Source organism: Pinus tabuliformis, chromosome 9 (assembly GCF_031772625.1).
Source record: "Pinus tabuliformis cultivar Carrire ecotype Pingquan chromosome 9, CPIR1, whole genome shotgun sequence".
Classification (NCBI taxonomy): Eukaryota; Viridiplantae; Streptophyta; class Pinopsida; order Pinales; family Pinaceae; genus Pinus; species Pinus tabuliformis.
The window spans coordinates 1,880,575,597-1,880,603,460 of NC_142307.1; the positions used below are offsets into that span (position 1 = coordinate 1,880,575,597).

The window sequence follows — 27,864 nt, forward strand, 5'->3', positions numbered from 1 at the left end:
CAAAAGTAGAATCTCAACAAAGTACAATCAACAAATCACAGAATATTCGGTCTCCAATCCTTAGTTAATAACTCGATCAAACATCAAAGAATTTGTTCGAGTCAACTCTGTTGTTTTTCCACAATAATGGTGTCTAGGGTAGAATCTTAAATAACTAATGCTACCCAACCAAGTATCACAACAAGTCTACTTTACAACAACAGGATGAAATACGATAGTAAATCAACACGTGCAATATAGACAACTTTTTACAAATTTTGCAACCCAACTTCGTTATATTAACCCAATTGAATAATACAACAGTCTAGGGCTCCCATGCCAGGGATAATGGCCCTCAAATATCCACTAGTACAAGAATACAACAACAACTATGGCTTGGTGTCTCTCGCGATGACCATCAATCTACCCTGAACACGATACTTTGACCATCTGGTTGTAGCGTGCTTTCTTAGCTCCTCTCGGTCGTACCATGAACACACTTGCCTAGTCCTTCGACTCCCGATCTGCAACATTTGCCTCTATCAATGCACCAAGTCCATCTAGCCACTAAATCTCAACTCCAATTTTCTCTCTAGTCGACTATTTGTCCTTCAATGCATCAACATATCAATATTCCTGTCGAGTTGTTCACAACTCCATTTGTGAACAACTCTCAACTGCCCAGTGCTACTCCTTAGCTAGTTAGGGACTTCAACCCACCATAGTGTTCCTACGCTGCTCTAATGAAGACTAACATAGGGCACGTAGGATTGCCACCCATAAGTACAAGATGTCCTTCTCCCACAATGAACATGGGCTAGGAGGACTGCCCTTCTTCTACTGTAGATGTCCTCCACAAGGCAAGTCTAGGGCTACTCAAACTGCTCCTAGTTGATTAGACCCTTGAGCTTCTTCTTCTACCACATCTAACAATCCCTTAGTCCTTCAAGAGATGTGTTTCTTTGGGCTTGAAGCAAGCCTCTACAATCCTCCCAAGTTGTTCTTTAGGTTGCTCCAACTCTGCCTTATCTAGGCTCACACTTGGTCCACTCTCATGCTGCATCCCAACAAACCAAGAGTGTCCAATACATTGTCCTTCAAATCTGCTCACACACCATCCAAACTAGGCTTGATCTAGGGCTTTGAGAATGATACCCTTTGCTACGCAATAGTGCAACTATTGCACAAATCTAGGCACCAACAAATTGCTGTAGCATTTGCTCACTAGTTAGGGCATCGAACACCTTTGGTTACCCTTCCTCCTAGCTACCAACAGACTTCACAAATTTGTCCTCTCTTAGGACACCATCCACCTACATTAAAACAACTACAAATTCTACATCTTAACATACCTTCTAGGCTGATGTAGAATACTGTACCTTGTTGCCTGGTTAGGGATTCTAGCAACCACTGTTAGACCTAGTGTTGTGAAAAGCGCGATTAAATCGCGCTTTTTTCCCCGCGCCGATTTAATTGCGCTTTTTACACGAAAAAAGCGGCTATTTTTTTTGCCGCTTTTTTTGAAAAAAGCGCGATTTTTTCCGAAAAAAGCTCGGGGTTGCCAGGACAGCACGATTTTATAAAAAAAATTTTGGTTTTTCATTTGGTCATTTGGGTTTTTTCATGCAATTTTTTTTGAAAGAAACAAATAATTTTTGAGTGGGGCAGCTTAATGATCAAGTCTAGGCCCTAGTATGGATATGCTATTCATGGTAATGTTAAATTCTTAAAGTAAAAGTGACATTCTCCTTAATCTTCATTTTCATCCTTTTACTTAAATTTTTAACATTACCATGAAATGACTCAGGATGTTTGAGAGTGGTTCCAGCCTCATTGGATTTCATATGGAGAAAGTAGAATTTTAGATTTCATTTAAAATCCAGCAGACTTATCAGTTTTTCAGGATTTCAGAATTGGGAGATTGTAATGTTTCCAGGTGACACGACCTGCTCGGGCTACCCCTGCCACCAGTAGAGGACGTGGTCTACCTCTTATAGCTCCTACTTCTAGTTCCTCAGCTTCTAGAGCACATCAGACTCCACTGCCATCTCCACCAACACAGGCACTAGCATCTACATCTAGAGGGAAAGGGAAAGCTGTGGCATTTTCTCGCAATAGGGGCAGAGGAAATCAATAGGATTAGACCTCATTTTATTGTATATGACATTATGACATGATGAGATACATTATCATATTTTTTGTTGATATTTTGAGGCTGAGTTGGGACTCAGGAGTCAGGACTTACTATTCAGGACATGATTCAATGTTATGTGTGATTTTAGCGCTAGAAATGATATTAAACATCTTATATATTAGTTTTTCTATCATATTTATGTGTCAATGTATTTATTTTATGTTGTAGATGGTTTAGATATTAAAAAAATTGAAAAAAAATGAAAAAAAATGAATATTTTTGTACCAAACGATTTTTTCCCGCTTTTTTCCCGCTTTTTCCGATTTTTTCCGATTTGTTCCCCGCGCCGATTTAATCCCGCTTGCGCTTTTCACAACATTGGTTAGACCCTCTCTATCCGCCCAAACAATCCATCAACAACTGCGACTTCCCTTTCTATACAAGTCTGGCCCTTCTATACTCCAAAATAGAGGTCACAACCCTCTTGTAGCCGTCTAGTTTGAGGTCGACCTATTTGTGATATTATAGGCAGCTTGTGGCTTGCTAAACAAGAGATCTGCCACTCTAATGTTATATCATACAACCCAGAACTACTCCATCAACCTCGACCCCTGCATCTGATCATCTCGCCTCCCAAACAGTCTCCTAGAGGTGCTCCAACAAACCTCTTCCTCTTTCGTTGGGGCCTACCCAGATTTGTGACCCAAACTGAGTTCAAACAATCACATAATCACCTCATCCGCATTCTTGCTTGGTATCCTAGGGTTCTGGCCAACTTCAGATGAAGAAATGCTTTGAATTGATGCACTTGGGATGTGAAATGACCTCTCACAATCACCTTATATTTATACCAAGCATAAGGATCTATCAAATCATCCAAGTGGGCTTGTCCAACTGTCATTAGGCCTCCTAACACTAGGCTGACTTGAACTCTCCTTATGTAATCCCACACATATAATTCAAAAATTCATAACTTCATTTCTACAACTGGGATTTCAATGATTTTCATTGCCTCTGGTTTCTCTTGAAGTCCTCTATCGTCTCCATCACTCTCATCATCAAATCTCATCACAGATTCACACCCACATGCTTGGGTGCAAAGCCCACAAGCTTGGGTTTAAAGCCCACAAGGTCAGTTGTGGAGCACCTTCCTCCAAACCCTTGAATCCTAGGGCTTGGATTACCTCCCAAGATATAAATCTCAAAACTCATCTTAGCGAGGGAGGTACTTCCAACACTAGGAAGTCTCCATCAAAATCATCACCAGCGACACTAGCCCATCTGGTGTCCATCACTGCTGCATGCTCTATAGAATGAACCCTGCAATCTCGATAGTGCCTTTGCCTCATCTCATCTGAAGCTGAAGACCTCAAACTTCCGTAGGGCCGCTCCCTTTGAATTGTTGGAATTTCTAATTCTAACCCATTAGAAATTCTTCTTGTACTATCTGTTTTATTTCATCTACTTGTTTAATTACTTAACAAGTTATTTAACCATATAAATACTAAAAATAAACACAAGTACAGTCTCAACATCTACAGATCATTAGCTGAAAGAAAACAAACACACAAGTGACACTGTTATTTTTGGACAAATGTCGCCGAAAAAAACCAATGCGGGAAAGCCAAATACTGAAAATAAACACAAGTACAATCTCAACATCTACAGATCATTTGCTGAAAGAAAACAAACACACAAGTGACACCGTTATTTTTGGACAAATGTCGCCGGAGAAACCCAATGCGGGAAAACCGATGCAGGGATTATGAGGGTTTATTATTATGCAATATTTCCTTGAGTACAACTGGGTGCCTAACAGGTTCACCCCACAGAGAAAAATACACGACAACAATACCTCTATATTTGGAAACAGGTATTCAGAAAATTTGTCCCACGAAACCCTCTCCGACGACTCTAAAGCTCAGCGCTGGCCCTTCTGGCCTCTGCGTCAGCCTCTTGTTGACATGCGTCAGCCCCAGGACCCTCTGCGTTAGCCCTCTGAGGCACTGCGCAGCCTCTGGGACCCTCTGCGTCACTCCAACAGCCTCTGCGTGGATGATGCAGTCCCTCTAGCCTTTGCACTGTCTCTGCTGGGCTTTGCGTGGCTTGAATTGGTTGCTGCTCTCGCTCTCCCTGCTTTTGCGCTGGTCTCTCAGTACTGTCTCTGCCTCTCTGTCCAGTACTCACTGCCCCTCGCTGCTGATCACTGATTCACTTTTGCTTAGCAACCCCGCTCTAGCAATGACTGATCACTGTGGTGTGTTCTCCAACAGACCCTCAAGCCTCTTCTTATACTTTTCTCGTTGGTCCTTCAACGACCGAGATTAAATCTCTAATCAACGACTAAGATTAGATTTGGCTTGATCCATGACTTTTGGAACCTTTTAACCCAGTTTTTTATTAATACCCATTAATATTTTATTTTTCCTAAGTTTTAGACTCACGAACTCCATTAAAAATATTAATTATTTTAATATCTCCCAAACTAGATACAATTTGTCCAAACCATTTCTGGGTTTTGGAGATCTCATGCGCTTTAGCCTCTCCACCAATTTTCATGGCTAGAGCACATCCTATGTTACCCCAAATCAACATGAAGCTAGACTACCTTTGAGTCTACACGATCTCCACTGGCTCAACTTGTCATTGATATTGTGTCCTACAAGGTTGGTCCGAGTTGCGGTCGAACACATGCCATCATCACGACAAACCAATCTTGCAAGCATGCATCCTCCTGGATCAAACACGACTCGTGCACATCCCTCCAATCTCGGATATGCAACATCACGATTCAATGAAGAAACTAGCTTGCCAATTTGTAGTCCATCAAATGAAGTAATCTCGATCATGCTAATCTCGTCCATGCCAAAGCAATCATCGATCTATCCCAACCATCCATGACAAGACATAGGAAGTCCACGATCTGCAAACCGTCACACAACATACTATAGTGCACAGTGCACTAGGTTCATAACTGATCCACCAGAACTCCCAACCCATCTCACCATGTACCTTATCGAGACCACATCTCCATGTATTCAGTTGAACCCTTTGCTCCATGATCTAGACAATCCCAACTCACTTTGAGCAGCTTTGTTGTGCACACTTTGATTCACTGGCCCTTCAAACCTGGCTCTGATACTATATTGTTTTTCCATGATACTCATGTCTCTGATAGAATCTTAAATCATCGACGCTACCAAACCGAGTATCACAACGGGTCTACTTTGCAACAACGAAATAAAATATGACCGTAAATTAACACATGGACAATATAGAAAACTTTTTACAAATTTTACAATCCAACTTTGTTATATTAATCCAACTGAATAATACAACAGTCTAGGGCTCCCATACCAACGATAATGGCCCTTAAATATCCTCTAGTACAAGAATACAACAACAACTATGGCTTGGTGATGACCACCAATCTACCTTGAACAAGATACTCTAACCATCTGGTTGTAGCACGCTTTCTCGGCTCTCCCGGTCATACCCTGAACACACCTGCCCAGTCCTTCGGCTCTCGATTTGTAGCACCTGACTCTATCAATGCACCAGGTTCATTTGGCCATTGAATCTCGGTTCCAATATGCTCTCTAATCGATTGTTCGTCCTTCAATGCATCAACACATTAATACTCCTATCGAGTTGTTCACAACTCTCAACTACCCACTATTGCTCCTCAACTACTCAAGGACTTCAACCCGCTATAGTCTTCCTTCATTGCTCCAATGAAGGTTAATATAGGGCACGAAGAGCTGCCACCTATCACTACAAGATGCCCTTCTCCCACAATGAACACGAGCTAGGAGGATTGCCCTTCTTCTGCTGTAGATGTCATTCTCCACAAGGCAAGTCTAGGGCTGCTCAAACTGCTCCTGGCTGATTAGACCCTTGAGCTTCTTCTTCTGCCACATCTAACAGTCTGTTAGTCCTTCAAGAGACTTGTTTCTTTGGGCTTGAAGCAAGCCTCCACTATCCTCCCAAGTTGTTCTTTGGGCTGCACCAACTCTACCTTATCTAGGCCCACACTTGGTCCACTCTTGCGGTAGCCTCCATCAGACCACCAGTGTCCAAGACATTGTCCTTCAGATCTGCTCACACGACATCCAAACTAGGCCTGATCTAGAGCTCTGTGAATGCTGCCCTTTGCTCCACAATAGAGGAGCTATTGCACAAATCTAGGCACCAACAAACTGTTGTAGAATCTGCTCATTGGTTAGGGCATCCAACACCTTTGGTTACCCTTCCTCTTGGTTGCCAACGAACTTCACAAATTTGTCCTCTCCTAGGACACCATTCACCTGCATGAAAACAACTACAAATTCGATATCTTGACATACCTTCTAGGCTAATGTAGACTATTGTACCTTGTTGCCTGGTTAGGGCTTATAACAACCACTGTTAGACCCTCTCTTCTATATGCCCAAACAATCCATTCAACAACTACGACTTCCTTGTCTATACAAGTATGGCCCTTCTATACTCTAAAACAGAGGTCACGATCCTCTTGTAGCTATCTAGTTTGAACTCGACCTCTCTGCGATGCTATAGGAAGCTTGCGGCGTGCGAAACAAGAGATATGCCACTCTAATGTTACATTATACAACCTAGAACTATTCCATCAACCTCGACCCTTGCATCTAATCATCTCGACCCCCAAACAACATCCAAGAGGTGCTCCAAGAACCCTCTTCCTCCTTCGCTGGGGTCTGCCCAGATCTGTGGCCCAAATAGACTTCAAATAATCATAGAATCACCTCATACAGGGCTCCAATAATCTTCTTGCTTGGTCTCCTAGGGCTGCGACCAACTTTAGATGAAGAAATGCTTTGAATTGATGCACTTGGGATGTGAAATGAGTGCACACAATCACCTTATATTTACACCAAATATAAGGGCTCCATCAAATCATCCAAATGGGCTTGTCTAGTTGTCATTAGGCCTCTTAACACTAGGTCGACTTGAAATCTCATTGTGCAAGCCCACACATATACTTCAAAAGTTCATAACTTCATTTCTACAACTCGGATTTCGATGATTTTCATTGCCTTTGGTTGCTCTTGAAGTCCTCTATCATCTCCATCACTCTCATAATCAAATCTCATCACAGATTCACACCCACATGCTTGGGTGCAAAGCCCACAAGCTTGGGTTCTAAGCCCACAAGGTCACTTGTGGAGCTCCTTCCTCCAAACCCTTGAATCCTAGGGCTTGGAGTACCTTCCGAGTCCCAAGCTACAAATCTCAACAAACTCTGGTTAACAGAAATCAAAACTTGTTGGTCAACACATAGATAAATCCTCTTCTTCTTCTTCGCACGTGTGAACATCTCCTTGTGATAGGTCAAATGACTAAGCTGTGAACTAAGTGACATGACCTGAGGACACGAGACACGGAGGACCCATAAATATGAGTATTCGACACGAGACACAATGACCACAGAAACAAGACATGAATGACACATTTTATATATATGTGTGTGTGTGTATAAAATACTAAAATATAGGTTTTGATCCGTATTAAGTTACTGAAATATAGTATTAGTTTATTAATTTACTACATCAATGATGTTCATTGCTCACAGTTCAATGTTCATTCTTGAATCTTCATGTTATTAACTTATTAAATAGATTGAGAACCAAATCAAGGATCTCAACAGGGGCATTCTGCATATTGCACATGTGACATTAGACTGATATTTTCTTTCTCAGTAGTTCTAGCTCTCTTGTTGACTAGTATATGAATCTGACTTACTCAAGTTGCACATCTTGGAAAATGTGGACAATTGCAAGATAGACTCAACTAGGTAGAGTCCTATATATTTAAGTCAACTAGCTATAGGCATTGAAATTTGCAATTAAAACAATACAATGGCTATATATGCATGCTTTCTTCATTGGTCAAACTTGTAGATATGCAGGAGTTGAAAGATATTTTGAAGAGTGGGAGTTCGATGGCCTAAGTTATGATATCAGAGTGCCCAATGTACTAATTGATGCCTATATCACAAAAGGAATGATTGAAAAGACATGCCGCAGAGTCGTTCTTGAACTTGTTTTAGAAAAAGGAGGAAAACCAAATTTCAAAACATGGGAAATGTTTCTAGATGGATATCTAGAGAACAAGCAAATGAATCGAGCTTTAGAGACCATGATGAAAGCTATTTCATTAGTTAAAAATCATGAATGGTAGCCAACACCTAAAAAGGCACTTGAATACATTGATACAAATTATATAGATATGGGCGTATGGAATACAAGAAAATGTTGCCCTAGCCCCGCGTGCTCCAAAACAAAAAATTTAAGCCCTAAACCACGAGTTCCAAACCATGAATGCTATTATCCAGGACCCAGGTCGATGTGAAGTTGACAGTTGGGAATCACTGATTGAACTTCCAACACAACAGAACAATGACTCCAGCGAGCAAACAATGACCAAGTTCCAACACAACAATGACTCCAGTGAGCTTGGACGACGAAAAATGATCGAAAAAGCCAAAAAAATGAACCATGCGCAGGATTTATGAGTGACTTTTTGTGGGACACGTGTCCTAAGAGGCAAAAACGTTAGGGCACATTTTAAACATGTGTCGCGAATGGAGGACACGATAAAACCGTTTGGACACATTTTGGGTCGTATTTCGTGTTCGACACGTGAAATACATGACATGTGACCCTGAGGGACGTGTCCTATGACTTAGGTTGTGAAGTGATGCCAAATGAGGTACAATGAATGCCAATTTATATGTGTGTCAAGAGGTGGGTTTTGACCTTGGGGTCAAACCCCTTCAAGGGATGGGGACGACTTGTCTAGTTGAGGCCAACATGGAAAACAAGAAAGCAAATCATTTCTCCTTTGATTTTGACCGTGAAAATACCGTCCGCAAGCAAATTTCTCAACACTCCCACTTATCTACAGAGGGACTTTTCATTCTCTCTCTCAAGTGTACAAGTCTCATCATAAGGAAATATAGATAGCATCAAACTCATCCCACAAGACAAAACCAATGGCATAGAGGTCATAACCCAACTGACCATGGGATTAATGAATGAGACCAAACTCTCCAACCATATGAAATGGTTTCTCTGTCAAGCGCAATGACCCAAGCACGTAATCAAAATCAATCTTCCTGACGAAGTCCACTTGGTCTCTCAGTCAAACACAATGACTCAAGGAAGAGGACTCAAAATCAGTGTCCCCGAACAAAGCCACTGGTCTCTTAGGCAAACACAATGACTTAAGGGATCACTCCAAGCCTCAAAACCAAACTCCCCAACCATATTGGTTTCTTAGTCAATCTCAATGACCCAAGGGAGTAACCAGGACAATCTTCTTGACCATAAACCATGGTCTCTCAACTAAGCCCAAGGAAGATTGTCAATCTCATGATGCTATACAATCAATGCTCCCTCTCTCCAAGAGAGGGATTCTCAACCACTCCAAGCTTTTCTTTGAAATAAGCAAACCTCATTTGGGACAGTGGCTTTGCCAAAACATCAATAACCTACTCATTAGTACGGATGTACTTGATCCTCACAACTCCTCTCTGGACAATCTTTCTGATGTAATGATACTTGATCTCAATGTGCTTTGACTTGTCATGAAAAACTGGATTCTTAGAAAGCTTTACATAGCTATGCACAATATTTCACAGTCGATTTCAACACTTGATCAAGCAAACCAACAAATAGTTTTTGAAGCCAAACTGCTTCACAATAGGCTGAACAGGTAGCTATATACTCAACTTCAGCCGTACTAAGAGCAACAAAAGTCTGCTTCTTACTTGACCATGATATCATAACAAAGCCCAAGCTAAAACAGAAACTAGAAGTGCTCTTTCTATCTCCAGTGCATCCATCCCAATCAACATCTGTAAAACCATGCAACTGCCATTCTCCATTGGAAAGATATCTCAAACCATAATCAATGGTGCCATGTAGAATCGTAGATATCTCAATATATGTTTCACTGTAACTCAATGCACATGTCGGGGCTCGACCAAGAATTGGCTCAATGTGTTCACCTCATAGAAGATATCAGGTCTGGTGTTAACCAAATAGTTCAATGAGCCAATCAATTTACTATACATAGAGGGGTCAACCATATCAAAAATTAAAATCACAGTCTCGTAGATTCTTCAAATTTTTCACCATTGGAGTATCCATGGACTTACAATCCATCATGCCAATTTTCTGAAGGATCTTAATTATGTGCTTTCCTTGCCCAACAAGGATTTCACCAGGATTTCGCCATATTTCCGGTCCCAAATAGTAATGCATAGGACCAAGATCCTTCATCTCAAATTTAGGAATCAACACCCTCTTACATTGGACAATGTGATTCTCAGCCCTTTTCAGAAATAGATGATTGACATACATTAGCAAAATCAAGGGTTCACTTTCAACAACTTTGAAGTACAGATTAGGATCAACATCGCTCTTTGTGAAACCAAGACTCAACAAATAGCCATCAATTTGAGAGTAACATGCACGAGGGGCCTGCTTAAGCCCACACAAGGCTTTCTTTAATTTACAAACATGTGTCTCTCTATCATGAATCTCAAAGCCTCGGGGGCGTTCAATTTGTACTTCCTCTTCAATAACTCCATTAATAAAAGAAGTTTTGACATCCATTTGATGCAGTTTCTAACCTGTAATAGAAGCAAGAGCAGTAATAGATCTAATAGAAGAGTACCTGGCAACAGAAGCAAATGACCTTGTGTGGCTGGGACCTTTGACTATGACAGTGACCTTGTTGCATAACAGTGATGAATGATAGTGACAATGACAATGACCTTGATATGGCAGTGACTCTCTGATGCATGGCAGTATATCTATGATGTATGCCTTGTCTCTATGACAGTGACTAAACAAAGAAATATGTTACTTGGAGATCTACGTCCCTACACTTGTCTGCTGCCAGGTATGGGTTAGGAGGCCTAATGTATTCAGTGTTGAAAGATGTGTCTCATACTTAATGTACTTTGTATCTCAGCTGAACTTTGATGAATATCTAATAGAAGAAGAAGAATTGATTTATGGGTTTTTTCCCCTTGTGGCGTTTTGCCTTGGTCTCTGACCAAAATCCTGGTGTCTCTATTGTGTATGCTTTTTTTCTATAGTTCCTTACTGTTCCGCTGCATTGTTGATGTTATTGTTCTCTCTATGTAGTTGCTAATGATGATATGATGTTATGGGGGGATGTAATAATGTTGAAAAAGTTAAAAAATGCAATTATCTACAACAGAGAACAATCTAGCCCAAAAAATTAACAAGAGGTATCTGACTGGTGCAAATGGCGGAGAAATGTGGCATGTCATCATAACTGAGCATTATATAGGGCTGATGGCTGGCTGGCTGTCCATGATAGGAGAATTTTTTTTTCCTATGGGGTTGCCCACTTTTGGTGGGTAACAGGCCTCATTGCCTGATCTCTCTTTGTCATTCTCTCTCTTGACATGTTTTGGAGTAGGGTTGTTCAGCTTTCTAGTCTTGGACAAACTCAGTTTTTTGTATTACTTTTTACCTTTGTCACTGTTTTATACAAATGTTCTGATGTTATACTTATGTAAGCTTTTGTTTGTTTTATTATCATTATTATTTATGATTTTTTCCTTCAATTATTTTCGGCATTTTTGAGGAGTTGCACTAGCACTCCCACATTGTATTCATACTGGTTGTACTCTTCAGTCCCATTGACTTACTTTTGTGGTCATTTGTTGGATGTTAGTACTATTATTTTATCTTATCTTATCTTATGGATATGAAGTTCAATGTAGATGTTATGTTTTAAAGTGGATTTGAATCATATGATGGAGTTTGTTGATAGCCCTCTATAACCTAATGTTTGATTTTCTTTTGTTGTTGTTCATGATCAGCAGTGGATTTGTTCTAACTGAATTAGCTCTTAACCTGCTTATTTGACACAGAAAAGATTCAAGATGCTGAACGCCTGCGACCAGAGGAACTTAACCAGCAAAACATTGAGGCCCTTGTTGCAGAAAGTAATCTGGTATATTACCTTTTTTTTCCTTATGTCAAACAGATTAGTGTTCTTGATTGTGGTTTGAAATAGCTAAGTTGTCTTGGATATCTTGCATGATATGTCGTACACTAGTTAGGCATTTAGAATTTTTTCTGATGAAAGTACATTATTATCTGCAATCTACTATAATGCTTGGTAAATACAGATTTATAGGTTTGGGAAAAGAGAAGCATGATCCTCTGCTTGAATGTGATCTGGCGAAGAAATTATAAAATTCCATGATCATAAATAGTCCACTGTAGGTTATGGTTTGCTTTTCGTGTTTGAAAATGTAAACTGATTTTGTTTTGAACTATATATGAAGTATGACAGTTTAGGCAATTTGCCTGCTGTTAATTCTAATCCCAAGATTAAAATATGGCTCATAAGGTTGGTGGAATTTGATTGAAATCAATGAATTTTTTTCCAAAGAATGTGGTGGTCGAAGGAAATTTGGCATTGTTTTTGAGTGCATTATTTGATGCATGTACATGAGTAAATGCGTGTACCTTGGAAGGATACTTTACTTACAGATAATGGCCTAGAGAAAATTATGCCATTAACATCCACCATGAAGAAATAATCAATACGAGTGCACTACAAAAAGTGGCAAATGATGAGGCAAAATAGAGGATTATGTTGCTGAGTACTTCAAGGAGGACCTCCAGATGATTTCATTTAAATTAACATGCCCTCAATACATATGATGTCTAATTTGAAGATTGAAAGGAAGGAAAGTGGAAGAATACTCTTCCACTTGATCAGATACTCAGTGACAGCCTTGTGACACAACTGTCGGCTTCAGGTGTCTATAACTAATTCCAGCTCCAAAATCTGTTTACCTTCTTCATCTAACTCAGCTGATATGGTTTGAATAGTAATGTGCTTCCCCTTGGACATTTTCAGGCAAGAAACATTAAAGCCATTGTTGATACATGAACAAGAGTGCAACTCTAAGGCATGTGTTGTCTCCCCAATTTTGCTGGCAATCTGGTAGTGTCCTTAAAACCTTGGCAATGACTTTTGGTTTCACTTGTTCTTGATGGATAATTGTTTGTGAGGTTGAAGGCGAAGATAAGTCCAGTCAACAACATCAAACTACATTTCTGAATGTTTCTTATGAGAGAGCTGTTTCATCTGGTTTTGTACCAGCATAAGATTGTCCTTAAGAAGTGCTAAGGTATCTTGGGCCTTGAAGTATGGTCTGACCGCCTTCACTTAAACCTTTTGTACTAGCTTGACTATCAGTGTCAAGATTTGGTGGATGATAACTGTAAAGTGCTCCAAAATGGGTCATCTAGAGGCTGTATGGTATGAAGTGTTTTTACCACCATTTTACCATGGGTTTACTTTTACCCATTTTGATTGTAGTAATGAAGCAATGAATGTAGCATCCGGGGTAATTGCTCACAATCATAAAGGAATGTCCTTACACAGGTCTGAACCTTAACTTCAATCAAATCAAGCTTAAGGGTGCGAAGCGGCTTTATCATAATCCAAAAACTGTGATATCATTGACTTATATGTTATCAGATCTTCCGAAGCTCGGAAGTGGAAATCATCGTTCAAAATATATCAGAATCAAAAGAGTGTGTCATAGGATCCCATTGTCTTAGTATAGCAAGGAAATCAATCTTCTAGTTATCATGTCAACAAGGTGAAGGATGAGATCATGACATCCCGCTGCCTTTCATCTGTTCTTAGATGGAGTACAGGCCTTCGCAAATTATAGGATGATTGATTAAGACTCCTTCAAACTATTTTCTTATAATATCTTGCTTCAAGAATTCATAAACGCATTAGCATATTGAACGATATTTTATTTCGCAACTTTTCAAAGAGAGAGACGGATGACATAAAAAATATTTATAGTACGTATATCAGATTATCTTAGAATTTGACAGATATAGTTTGAATTATTTCAAACAATAGTGCGATTGAGATAAGAGAGGTAATCTTTCCAGTGTTCTCACATTCTCTAGGCTTGACTAAGTCCTTAGCTTGTCAAAATATTTTCTTGACCTAGGCTTCGTCAAAAATATTGATTACAAATACACATACATAGATTTTATTGCAGTATGATTCAAAGCTTTTTGAATCAGAATTATAATCCTTTTCATGCCTAAGACTACTTCGGTGACTGAGGATGCTATATTGAAATCTTTCAGCCTTTCTGAGGTCACCCTGAGGCCTTCACGGCCTTCCTGAAATTTTTGTGAGGTCAGTTTCAGATCATTTGAGATTTTTCGGCATATGTAACAGACCCCGAGGCTTGGCACTGAGGCTAGGTTTGAGACCTAGGATTTAGGGCTTTGGCTCTCTTCAAGAACTTTTCTTACACCAGCACAACATAGGTCTCTTATGATCAAAACACATTGTTGACAGATCTAGGGTTACTGTTCTAGAACAAGGCTGCTCTTATACCATAGCTCTAATACCATGTTGATTCGTTTACAAGGCCTTCTAAACGGATAATTACTTCAAATGATTTAATTCCTTTTACATATTCTTATTCATAATTAAGAAATTATACATAAGAAACAATATAACGCATGTGAAAGTAGGATCATAAAGAGATAGCTAAGCACAAAACACAAGAATTTACCTTGGGAAAACCCACATGGGGAAAATAGTTAAAAGCCTAAAAACCTTTTCCTTAAATAGAGATGCATCAATCGAATACAAAATCAAACAGATTGCTACCCACCACTTTGAGGGTAATATCCCTAGGAGGATTTTTTTTTTCCAAGATGGTCCTCAGCTGACAACCAACAACCCCTTGCAGCCATAACCTAGCTAATTGTGCCATTTCTCCGCCACCTGAGCCAGCCATGTGGTCCCTCGCCCATCTATCATGATCATATGTTTGAAGGTGGGCCTCCCGAATCTAAAGGTATGCGTTGTCATTTGGACCTTGGTATTGTAGTTTGTTTATCATGGATACTTCTGGGTATGGATTAATGGGGGGATTCGGCAAAAAGAATGGGATAGGTCCGTGCTTCTGTCTCCTAGACCCCTTTTAGGAATTAAGCTTGGTTTCTAGTCCCGTGGGATCTCTTTTACTGACCATTTGGTTCCAGGGATGGTATTTCGCAGGAAACCTTGATTTTTGTTGCATGGTCCCGCTCCCTTATCCACTCATGTTACACTATTTGCATTCATTATCACCCCATCCATAATTTCTACCACCTGGGTCCACATAAGGTCAGCTTATCCCTTCCCCTTGCTCACACCTTGGGTGATGGCTTGCAATGAAGCCTGGAGGTTGATGCAGCTAAAAAGAAAGTTAAAATCATATATGGCCACAATCAACAGGAAAAGTACCAAAAAATGCAAAAGATGGATGGGACAAAAACATTTAGCACATGGGCAAAAGCCTATACATGAGCTCTACCCCATCGTCATGGCCATCACCCTAGTTCCAACAAGTTCTATGAGCCTTCTTCATCATATAGGAACCCATGATTGTCCCAACTCCCAGTGGGCGATGAACTGCCCCACCTTAGCCAGAGGAATTCACTATTATATCTTATACATCATGCTCTAACCCCTTGAGCCCCAAGCAGTTAATCAAAGAAAATCATAAAAAGGAAAAGACATATAAATAAGGGTGGAAAAATCAAAGCCAGGGACTTTCATGTACCACGATTTCTCCCTCCTACACCTTATAAACCCAAGTGTGGTCTTCCCTTTTATTAGCTACCCTTGTGCCCCAACATGTGACCAAGGGTTGCCCCTTCTCATTCCCTACCTCATTCACCAATCTGCCACATGCCACCACCTTTTGATGGATGTACCTTGACTATATTATCCCCTTTAGAAGTAGAAACCACCTAATAGGGTACTTGGTTAACCCCATTGGAAGTTTAGGAGACATTGGTACATCCTGAAGCCCATATTGGAAGGTCAGGCCATTATGAAGTCGCCAATTGTGGTCCATGATTAGGTAAGCTCATTTGCTCGATTTCACTAATGACTTGTTGTATTGGAAGCCTAGGGGACGCATTGGATCTTATGTAGGATTGCAGATATTGGGTCCTAATCCTCTAGAGAGCTACATTGGCACATATAGGGTGAGCGTTGAGAGCCATGCTCGTCCACAACAGCAAATTGCACTTCATGGATCCCCACAAGCATTCAGAGATTGCTCATGGTTCACTTATTGGAAGAGGAGGATGCACTTGATCCAACATGCCTAGTTGGCTCCAGATCTACACCATACACTTGGCAGAGGATCTAGGACTTCTACGATGATGTGGAATTTCCTACATTATCATCCTAACCCTTAGGGAAACCTACAGGCATCTTCAATTTGTTTGGAGACCCATGATGACAATTATGTGCCCCACAGTCATTTGGAGCACCACAAGTTATTACAAGGGGCCAACACCTTGTCCACTTCTTCTGAGGGTCCTATTCTTCATTGTGGTACCCATGGACCTCATTATGCCTCTTAGAGGGCCCTACGACATGCATAGATTATTATTTGACCTCTTGAGAGGCTTACTTTTTCATTTGTGAACTAGTTAGGTGGGCTTGTCACCAAAAGGTTGTATTATTAGCACATTATTTTATTCTTGGGGCTTATGTAGGCCAAGGAGGCTAATTTGAACTCCTTAGATGTGTATAAATACAATTGAGGTGAGATCATTTCTCATCATCTCTTTGGATTGAATCTCTCTCTTCTTTAGAGAATTTCTCACTTTTTTGGAGGATGAATTGGAGCATTTATGGATGAATTTTGATGTATGGTTATTGATCTAGCTTCTCTTGGAGCTTCTCTATTGTCGTTTGTGAATGGTCGGATATACTTTATTGCATGTAAGTACGGAATTTCGATGTTATTCTTGTTACTTTTGTGATATATGCTAGATGGGATTTTCGTTGTTTTAGGGCTAATTGCTCCATACAAATTATTGCCTAATATTGTGGGATTGTCTCTATTATAAACGTTCTCTCCATGTATGTGCTACGTAGTGTGGGTGAAATTTCCTAGGGGTAAAATCGGACCTTGATAAGCCATTCCTCTTGTGCATTTGAAGTATAAAAGCTACAAAATTGCTTTCACTTGACCTAGAGGGTTTGTGAAGCAATTTTGAGGCCTCCTTGACTGGGCACCAAGAAATCTTACACATAATCAACATAGAATCCATTCTCCAAAAGGATTAAGGCACTGATCTACCAAGTGTGGTCACCAAAACTCTTATTTTTTCACCTCCTCCCAAGTCTAGCCACTTTGGGGTGCCTAGGGCATCAATTTCTTGACAAGCTAGCCACTTAAAGAATTCGATCTCCTAGGGTCTGCTTTCCTCTAGCCCTCCTCTAAATTTCAAAACATTCCGATTGTGGAATTGGGAGAAAAGCCAAGCCCTAGCTTCGGGACCAAAACTTGCCCTGCCATCCCCAAGGCAAGCACTTCCCCAGTTCAAACCAACATCTTTGAGTAATTATATTTTCTTTGATCCTCTCTCCACCTTCATTGTTTACTACATTCCTTCCCCATTCCTTGGATTGGGTCCACTTGGTCCTGTGTGGTCCCACTCCTTTGAAAGACCATTCTTCAAGAGCCATCCGGGATACCAATTCTAACAACGATTTTAGGGTGCAAGAAACTCCTTCAAGGTCTATTCTCATACACCTAACCCCCCAAAGTCCTTTGTCTTTCATTGGAAGCACAATCCCTTGCTTAGAAAGAAAGTGCTATTCTTCAAAAGCTTCTCGGAAAGGGTCTCGGTCACTCATATCCATTGACTTGTTACTCATTGGTGACTCCATACATACCGGGTCTCCTCCCATCAGTGAAAGTCTGTAAATAGAAGAGAGCCTTTAGCTAGGTGACAATGGGTTAAGACTCCATTTGTTTTCCTTGGCCTAGCATATGCCCTTTAGGGATTCCCCTTAGGTCCCTTGTTAGTTTGAGTAGTAGCATTTTGGCGCCGTTGTCGGGGACACGAAACGTGTGTTTTGTTCGCTATACGACATATTAACATATCATTATTGGCGACTTCATTGGAAGAACGAAGCCCTAGTTCTTCATTGAAGTTCAAAGTCAATGCTTGATGGGTGAAGCAAGCATTTGTTAAGGCAATTTCATTCACCCTAGTGATTCCCATGTGATTAAGGACCCAACAACATGTTGACCACATATATTCCTGCCATAGATATGACAGGGACCCCAAAATATCCTTCATCAAAATCCTTGAAGAATATGCCAATGTTCGATTGGGATCCACATTCTGCAGCCAACCACTTGGTAAGGTTCATAAGGTAGCTTTCAAAGCAAAATATAACTCAACATTGTGACCAAATGGAATTGTTTGTCCTATCAATTGCCCCATATACCGATTGGCTTTAATCATGTAAACCTAAAAGCATTCCTTCTCTTGCAATGTTGACCACGTAGTTCTTGTTGCATGAAGGGCCGAGTTTCCAATCTCATGAAGACATATCCCAAATGTTAAATATGGCCCTTCGAGAGGAGGAAGTTATTAAATATGGTTTTATGTTTGAAGAAGGTCCTCTTATTGATGCGTACTTTAATAATAATGCCAAGGGAGAGACTCATGAATTGTAAGGCATATCCTCTAAGGACAATGAAGAAGATCCCAACCTCGAGAGCCCTCAAACATTGCAAGAATGGATGATGAAATATGAAAAGTCTTGCAAGAAATTGATGGCCACATATGACTCCCAAGAGATTTTCTCCCATTATTGTGAGCAATCGAAGAGGCTCCATAACACGAAGAGAGAATATAAAGAGAGTCCTACTGATGGCCTCCTTCTCGAGGCATTTGATCAAAATCATGTAGTAAATACCTTGGAGATCATTCTTGGGGAATGAATGAAGGAGGAAAAGTCCTCCCTATCTAATGATGAGAATGAATGGCATCCTAACCAACACCAAATATATAGTGAAGAATGTAAGGATTCTAAGGAAGATCATGATAGTCAAATAAACGAAGAATCTACTAGTGACTTTGGGACTGTTGATTGGGGAATTAGATATGATTATAGAAATGAAGACCCCACGGTTTGTCAAGTCCATAAGAATGATCTCAAAGAAGAAGAAAATACTCCCCCGCTTTTGAATAACAATGATGGTCCTTATGAAGCCCTTCCTAGTGATTGGAGAGGTCTCTTCTTTATGTTCCAGGATGATTCAATCAAAGAAGAGCCTTCAAAGATTGTGGGAAATTCTAATGACTCTAGTACAGAAGAAATCGAGGAAGATGCTTCTTTAGGCTATGCTCCCGATAAAGGGTTTTTTTTCATGTTTGAGCCTTCCTCCCCTGCCATGGAAATAGAGTTTTGTGATGATGTTCATTCCCCTAGTCTTGATGAAGAGTTGCTTTCCCTACAAAGAACCATGACTTTTCCCAAGATACGATGATGAGTCTATTTCCTGTTTTCCCAATGACCAAAATAATATCATCCTAAATATTGCCGAAACATTCAATCCTTCTTACCTAGAGGGTGATAGGCCCGAGATAGTTCTTCATCAAAGATTCATGTACTTGATCATTAACATTTCGATCTCTTGGTTAGAAGACCAAATTCAATCTTCTCGGTTGATGTCTTTCCCTTATTCTAGGGTTCCCCTTTATATGATATGGGTCTCTTGTTCTCCCACCTCCCGCCCCCGTACCTCCTCGCATCATTATCCCCATTTATATTGTTGAGTCCATTGCAAAAATAATCATGGAAGCATGCATTCTTGTATTAATCAATTGACATGTTGGTTGCATTGGGTCTATGATTATGCTTAGCACTTGACATTGTATCATATGCATGGTAGAGTAGGGTACATCGCATGTTAATTTTTGCATTAGAACTAACATCATATGATATTTCTCATGATAGATAGCTGCATATTTTCATATTATATTTTCTGTTGATTTTATGGGCTAACATATTAGCATGTGTGATCATGAGACACCGCGAAAGCATGTTGCCCCGTGTTTTGCCCTCAGTTATATGTGCAAGTGACATGTCTACGGTAACCAAGAGATTGCTGGGGTTTTCATGACCTCTCGTTTGAGTAGATTTGCCCACTTCTTCGAGAGTTCACGTCCTAGTTGGAGCCAGTTGTTACCCACCACTTTGTGGGTGATATCCCTAGGAGGGATTTTTTACCAAGATGGTCTTCAGCCTGCAGCCAACAACCCCTAGTAGCCATTAGCTAGCTCATTGTGCCATTTCCCCGCCACCTAAGCCAACCATGTTGTCCCTCGCCTATTTGCCATGATTGTATGCTTGAAGGTGGGCCTCCCAAATCTAAAGGTATGCCTTGTCATTTGGATAGTGAATATTGTAGTTTGCTTATCATGGACACTTCTGGGTATGGATTAATAAGGGGATTCGACGAAAAGAATGGGCTAGGTCTGTGCTTCTGTTCCCTAGACCCCTTTTAGGCATTAACCTTGGATTCTAGTCTCGTGGGATCTCTTTTACTGACCATTTGGTTCCAAGGATATTATTTCATGGGAAACCCCGATTTAGGTTGCGTGGTCCTACTCCCTTATCCGCTTATATTTCCCTCTTTCCATTCATTATTACCCTATCCATCACTTCTTCCACTTGGATCCACCTTCCTCCATCGGGTCGACATAGCAGCTTGCCCCTTCCCCTTGCCCACACCTTGGGTCATGGCCTGGAATGTAGCCTAGAGGTTGACGTAGCTAAAAAGAAAGTTAAAAGCATATATGGCCACATTCAACAGGAAAAGTACCACAAAATGCAAAAGATGGAAGGGACAAAAACATTTAGCACATGTGCAAAAGCCAATACATGAGCTCTACCCCATTGTCACGACCATCACCCTGGTTCCAACAAGTTCTATGAGCCTTCTTCATCATATAGGAACCCATGATTGTCCCAACCCCTAGTGGGCGATGAACCGCCCCACTTTAGCCGGGGGAATTCACTGTTATATCTTATACATCATGCTCTAACCCTTTGAGCCCCATGCAGTTAATCAAAGAAAATCATAAAAAGGAAAAATACATCTAAAGAAGGGTGGAGAAATCAAGGCAAGGGCACCTCATGTACCACAATTTCTCCCTCCTACACCTTATAAACCCAAGTGTGGGCTTCCCTCTTATTAGCTACCCTTGTGCCCCAACATGTGACCCAGGGCTGCCCCTTCTCATTCCCTACCTCATTCACCTATCTGCCACATGCCACCACCTTTTGACGGATGTACCTTGACTATATTATCCCCTTTAGAAGTAGAAACCACCTAATAGGGTACTTGGTTAACCCCATTGGGAGTTTAGGAGACATTAGCACATCTCGAAGCCCATTATGGAAGGGCAGGCCACTATGAAGTCCCCACTTGTGGTTTGTGATTAGGGAAGCTCATTTGCTCGATTTCTCTAATGACTTGTTGTACTAGAAGCCTAAGGGACGCATTGGATCTTATGTAGGATTGCAAATGGTTTCCATTTGCGGTTTGGTCCCCCTATGTGGGGTCTTAATCCTTTAGAGGGCTACATTGGCACATATAGGGTGAGCGTTGAGAGCCATGGGCCTCCACAACAATAGATTACACTTCATAGATCCCCACAACCATTCAGAGATTGCTTGTGGTTCACTTATTGGATGAGGAGGATGCCCCTGATCCATGATGCCCAACTGCCCCATATCTACACCATACACTTGGCAGATGATCTAGGACTTCTACGAAGATGTGGCATCTCCTACATTATCATCTTAGCCCTTGAGGGCAACCCACAGGCATCTTCGATTTGTTTGGAGACCCATGAGAACACTTGTGTGCCCCCACAATCATTTGGAGCACCATAGGTTATTACAAGGGGCCAACCCCTTGTCGACTTCTTTTTAGGGTCCTATTCTTCATTGTGGCACCCATGGACTTCATTACGCATCTTAGAGGGCCCTACGACATGCATAGATTATTATTTGACCCCTTGAAAGGCTTACTTTTTCATTTGTGAGCTAGTTTGGTGGGTTTGTCACCAAAAGGTTGTATTATTAGCACATTATTTTAGTTTTGGGGCTTATGTATGCGAAAGAGGCTAATTTGAAATCCTTAGATGTGTATAAATACAAGTGACGTGAGATCATGACTTTGGATTGGATCTCTCTCTTCTTTAGAGAATTTCACACTTTTTCTTGAGGATGAATTGGAGCATTTATGGATGAATTTTGATGTATGGTTATTGGTCTATCTTCTTTTGGAGCTTCTCTATTGTCATTTGTGAATGGTTGGATATACTTTACTACATGTAAGTACGAAATTTCAATGTTATTCTTGTTACTTTTGTGATATATGCTGGATGGGATTTTCGTTGTTTTAGGGCTAATTGCTGCATGCAAATTATTGTTTAATATTGTGGGATTTTCTCTATTATAAACGTTCTTTCCATGTATGGGCCATTTAGTGTGAGCGAAATCTCCTAGGGGTAAAACCAGACCTTGATAAGCCATTTCTCTTGTGCATTTGAAGTATAAAAGCTTCAACACTGCTTTCACTTGACCTAGAGGGTTTGTGAAGTAATTTTGAGGCCTCCTTGTCTGGGAACCAAGAAATCTTACACATAATCAAAATAGACTCCATTCTCCAAAGGATTAAGGCATTGATCTACAAAGAATGGTCACCGAAACTATTATTCTTTCACCTCCTTCCAAGTGTAGGCACATTGGGCTGCCTAGGGCATCAATTTCCCGACAAGCTAGCCACGAAAAGAATTCGATCTTGTAGGGTCTCCTGTGTTGGTCTTTCCTCTAGCCACCCTCCAAATTTGAAGACATTCCGAGTGTGGAATTGGGAGAAAAGCCAAGCACTAGCTTCGAGACCAAAACTTGCCTTGCCATCCCCAAGGCTAGAACTTCCCAGGGTCAAACCAACATCTTTGAGCAATTATATTTTCTTTGATCCTCTCTCCACGTTGTCTAGGGTAAGAATTTCATTGGTTGCTACATTCATTCCCCATACCCTTGACCAGGTTCACTTGGCCCCATGTGGTCCCACTCCTTTGAAAGGCCAGTCTTTAAGAGCCATCTGGGATACCAATTCTAACAATGATTTTAGGGTGCTGGAAACTCCTTCAAGGTCTTCTCTCATACACCTAACCCTCCAAAATCATCCTCCTTTCCATGGAAGCACATAATCCCTTGCTTGGAAAGCAAGTCCCATTCTTCAAAACCTTCTCGGAAAGGGTCCGGGTCACTCATAACCATTGAATTGTTATTCATTGGTGACTCCACACATACCGGGTCTCCTCCCATCGGTGAAAGTTTGTAAATGGAAGGGAGCCTTAGTTGAGGTGATAGTGGGCTAAGTCTCCATTTGTTGCTCTTGGCCTAGCATTTGCGTTTTAGGGATTCCCCTTAGGTCCCCTGCTAGTTCGAGTGGTAACATTTTCGTGTCGTTCCTTGGGACACGAAATGTGTGTTTTGTTTGCCATACAACATATTGACATATCATTATTGGCGACTCCATTGGTATAACGAAGCCCTAGTTCTTCATTGAACTTCAAAGTCAATGCTTGTAGGGTGAAACAAGCATTTGTTAAAGCGATTTCAGTCACCTTGGTGACTCCCATGTCATTAAGGACCCAATAACATGTTGACCACATATATTCTTGCCATAGATATGATAGGGACCCCAAAATGTCCTTCATTGAAATGTTAGATATGGCCCTTTGAGAGGAGGAGATTATTGAATATGGTTTTATATTTGAAGAAGGTCCTCTTATTGATGTGTACTTTAATAATATGCCAATGGAGAGACTCATGAATTGAAAAGCATATCCTTTGAGGACAGTGAAGAAGATTTCAATCTCGAGAGCCCTCAGACATTGCAAGAATGGATGATGAAATATGAAAAGTCTTGCAGGAAATTGATGGCCACATATAACTCCCAAGAGATTTTCTCCCACTATTGTGAGCAATCGGAAAGACTCCGTTAGATGAAGAGAGAATATAAAGAGTCCTACTGATGACCTTCTTTTCGAGGTATTTTATCAAAATCATGTAGTAAATACCTTGGAGATCATTCTTCGAGAACAAATGAAGGAGGAAAAGACCTCCCTATATAAAGAAGAGAATGAATGGCATCCTAACCAACACCAAATATATAGTGAAGAATGTGAGGATTTTAAGGAAGATCATGATAGTCAAATAAACAGAGAATCTACGAGTGACTTTGGGGTTGTTGATTGGGGAATTAGATATGATTATAGAAATGAAGACCCCATGGTTTGTCAAGTCCATAAGAATGAGCTCAAAGAAGAAGAAAATACTCCGCCCCTTCTGAATAACAATGATGGTCCTTATGAAGCCCTTCCTAGTGATTGGAGAGGTCTCTTCTTTATGTTCCAGGATGATTCAATCAAAGAAGATCCTTTTGAAGATTGTGGGAAATTCTGATGACTCTAGTTTAGAAGAAATGTAGGAAGATGCTTCCTTAGGCTATGACCCCGATAAAGGGTTTTTCTTCATGTTTGAGAGTTCCTCCCCTGCCATGGAAATAGAGGTTTGTGATTATGTTCATTTCCCTAGTCTTGATGAAGAGCTGCTTTCTCCTACAAAGAACCAAGAATCATGGTTTTTCCCAAAATATGATGATGAGTCCATTTCCTGTTTTCCCAATGACCAAAATGATATCATCCTAAAAATGGTCAAGACATTCAATCCTTCTTACCTAGAGGGTGATAGGCCTGAGATAGTTCTTCATCGAAGATTCATGTACTTGATCATTGACATTTATATCTCTGGGTTAGAAGACCAAATTCAATCTTCTCGGTTGATGTCTTTCCCTTCTTCTAGCGTTCCCCTTTATATGATATGGGTCTCTTGTTTTTCCACCTCCCACCCTCGTACCTCCTCGCATCATTATCCCCAGTTATAGTGTCGAGTCCATTGCAAAAATAATCATGGAAGCATGCATTCTTGTATTGATCCAATGAAATGTTGGTTGCACTGGGTCTATGATTATACCTAGCACTCGACATTGTATCACATGCATGGTATAGTAGGTTGCATCACATGTTAATTTTGCATTAGAACTTACGTCATATGATATTTATCATGATAGATAGATGCATATTTGCATGTTTTATTTTGTGTTGATTTTATGGCCTAACATATTAGCATGTGCGATCATGAGACATCGTGAAAGCATGTTGCCCCGTGTTTTGCCATCTATTATATGTGCATGTGACAGGTCTACGGTAACCAAGAGATTGCTGGTGTTTGTTGATTTGGGGTAGCATTGGATGTGTTCTAAGCCTCAAATTTTGCAGGGGGGCTTGGGCACAGGTATTCTAAAGAACCCATAAACCGTTTTGGGAAATTCCCCTAGAGACAATTTTATTAAAATAATTAATATTTTTAATGGAATTCCCAAGTCTAAACTTAGGAAAATTAAAATATTAATAGGTATTAATCTAATTGTGGGTGTAACTTCTAGAAAAAGACGAAGAGCAAGTCAAAACGGTTTGAACCTTTGATTAGGAGTAAATATAAGTCATTGGTTGTCCAACAGGAAGATATAAGAAGGGGCTTGAGGGTCATTTGGAATATACACCAAGAGAGATCAAGAAATTGATTTTCTGAAGTGAGAAGTTCTCAGGAGGAAAACTCGATTCAGGAGATTTCTTGCAGTTGAGGGGCAGGGATCATTGGGTTGGAGGATCTTCTCTGGAATTCTGAATACTCAACAGAGAGGCAAAGAAGCACTAGTGGAGGCTGCATCGACCCAGGAAGGACTGATGTTGGGCCAAGAGGGCCCACGCAGTGCTTGACGCAGAGCCAGAAGGGCCAGCGCAAAGGCATAATTACCTTCTAGCGGAAGTCCGAAATTGCCAGGGAGCTGCCGGATTAATCGAGAGGGTTGACGCCAGAGCTCCAGGAGGTAGGGAGACCCATCGCAGAGCTGACATAGAGGCTCAGAGAGCTCCACGCAGGCCCACGCAGTTACTGTGAAGGGCCAGTGTAGTTGTAGCAGGGGATAGTCAGTTCAGTTGCCGGATCAGAGGGATTTGCTGGGTGGAGTGAGGTAATCTCACTAAGTTTTCTGCCAGTGTCGTTTTCTTTGTAACTGGATTGTCGGAAAGGCATCCAGAGTTGTATTCAGAACTACTGCTTAATAATAATAAACCCTTAGAGCTGCTGCATCGGTTTTCCTGCATTGAGTTTTTCTGGGGACTTTTGTCCAAAAATAACGGTGTTTATTGTGTTGTATTTTCTTTTTTCTCAGTATCTTGTTTCCACTTATAATTTAATTAAGTGAAGGTTGCAATAGTATTTACTTCAATATTTGCCGTAGCAGACAATGAATAACTTGTATGGATTAACAAGTAGGAGAAGTAATATCAGTTTTCTGCAGTAGGGGTTCCTCTTGTGGAATTTTCACATAGTATAAGAGGTGAAGCAAGAAGAGCAGAGCTAGTAGATCTTGTGCTGAGCAGAAGAAGGGAGTTCGAAAAAGCTACGGGAGGCAGCAATTCGAAACTCCTAGAGGATTGACACAGTTCCAAGCCAGGAGGGCAGATTTTTGAGGCAGTCTCTTTTCAAATGAGCCGTTGGAGAGAAGGACTTACAGTTCGAATTTTTTGTCGGGGCAGAGGGAGCAACGCTGAAGCCTTAGCGTGAGAGAGCTGGTGGGACGCAGATTTTCAGCAGGCAGATTGCTGGGCTGAAAAATGTCAGAAGAAGGAAGAGAAGCACTTTGAGGGAACTTTTCCTCAGCAGACTTCTCGCCGAGAAGTCCGTTTTCTTGTTGGCTATGCAGCATAATTGAGAAGCAGAGGGGATTTTCGACATTTTTGGCAAATATGGCAACTAGTGGCTTGAGGGATTAGGACAGGTTGGACGGAGCATCCAACTACGTCATCTGGAAGGCTAGAATGTCTTTCCTTCTAGATGAGCATGCCCTCAAGACGTACATCGACAGCGTGGTGGTTGAACTTGCGGATGCAGATCTGCTGAAGAGGTATAGAGCTGAGATGGAAAAGGCTAAGAGGATGATCTTGGATGGATTCAAGGATCACATAGTGTGTCATATTGCTAGTAGAGGAACTTCTAAGGAGATGTGGGATGCCTTGGGCACGTTATATCAGGGATCTTTCGAGCAGTGAAAGATGTACTTAGAGTAGAAGCTGAGATTTGCTTAGATGCAGAAGGGAAAGCATGTGGATCCATTCCTCACAAAGTTGAAGGAAACCCGTGATGAGTTGTCTGCTGCAGGGCATACACCTCAAGATTTAGAGTTGGTTAGACTGGCCCTCAATTTTGTCTTAGATGAGTGGCAAGTCTTTGTCCAGAGTATCTTGGGCAGAGCAACATTGCCTAATTGGGATGAGATGTGGGTAACTCTAAAACAAGAGGAGCTGAGGAGAGACTTGGTCAAAGTCAAACTTGACAGAAGTAGCAGTAGCAGTGGGTCGAAGCTCAAGGAGGAGGAGGACAATGCAACCCTTGCATCGAAGGGACAACAAGGGAAACAAAGACGAAAGAAGGACGTCTCCAAGGTGAAGTGTTTTAGATATGGTGAGATGGGCCACTATGCATCCCAGTGTCCTTTGAAGAAAAAGGACAAGGATGAGAAGCACGATCCTAAGGTTGCAGCCATGAAGATCGAACAGGAGGAGTTCGCCATGACAGCTGAGATACCTCCAAGAGGGAGGTGGGATGATTTGGAGTTGTAGTTTGAAAGAGCTACAGATGGGCAGGATCCTTGAGGAATCCACCTCTTG

General features: G+C 41.0%; 1 protein-coding gene across 3 annotated transcripts in view; it reads left to right on the forward strand.

Moving 5' to 3' along the window:
- LOC149156421 (double-strand break repair protein MRE11-like) overlaps nucleotides 1–27,864 on the forward strand; it is a 323,361-nt gene that overhangs the window by 198,860 nt on the left and 96,637 nt on the right. For all 3 annotated transcript variants that reach the window (XM_089438150.1, XM_089438149.1, XM_089438148.1), the window contains one exon: nucleotides 12,048–12,130. In XM_089438150.1, the coding sequence (XP_089294276.1) occupies nucleotides 12,048–12,130 (83 nt within the window). The remainder of the gene's footprint in view (nucleotides 1–12,047; nucleotides 12,131–27,864) is intronic.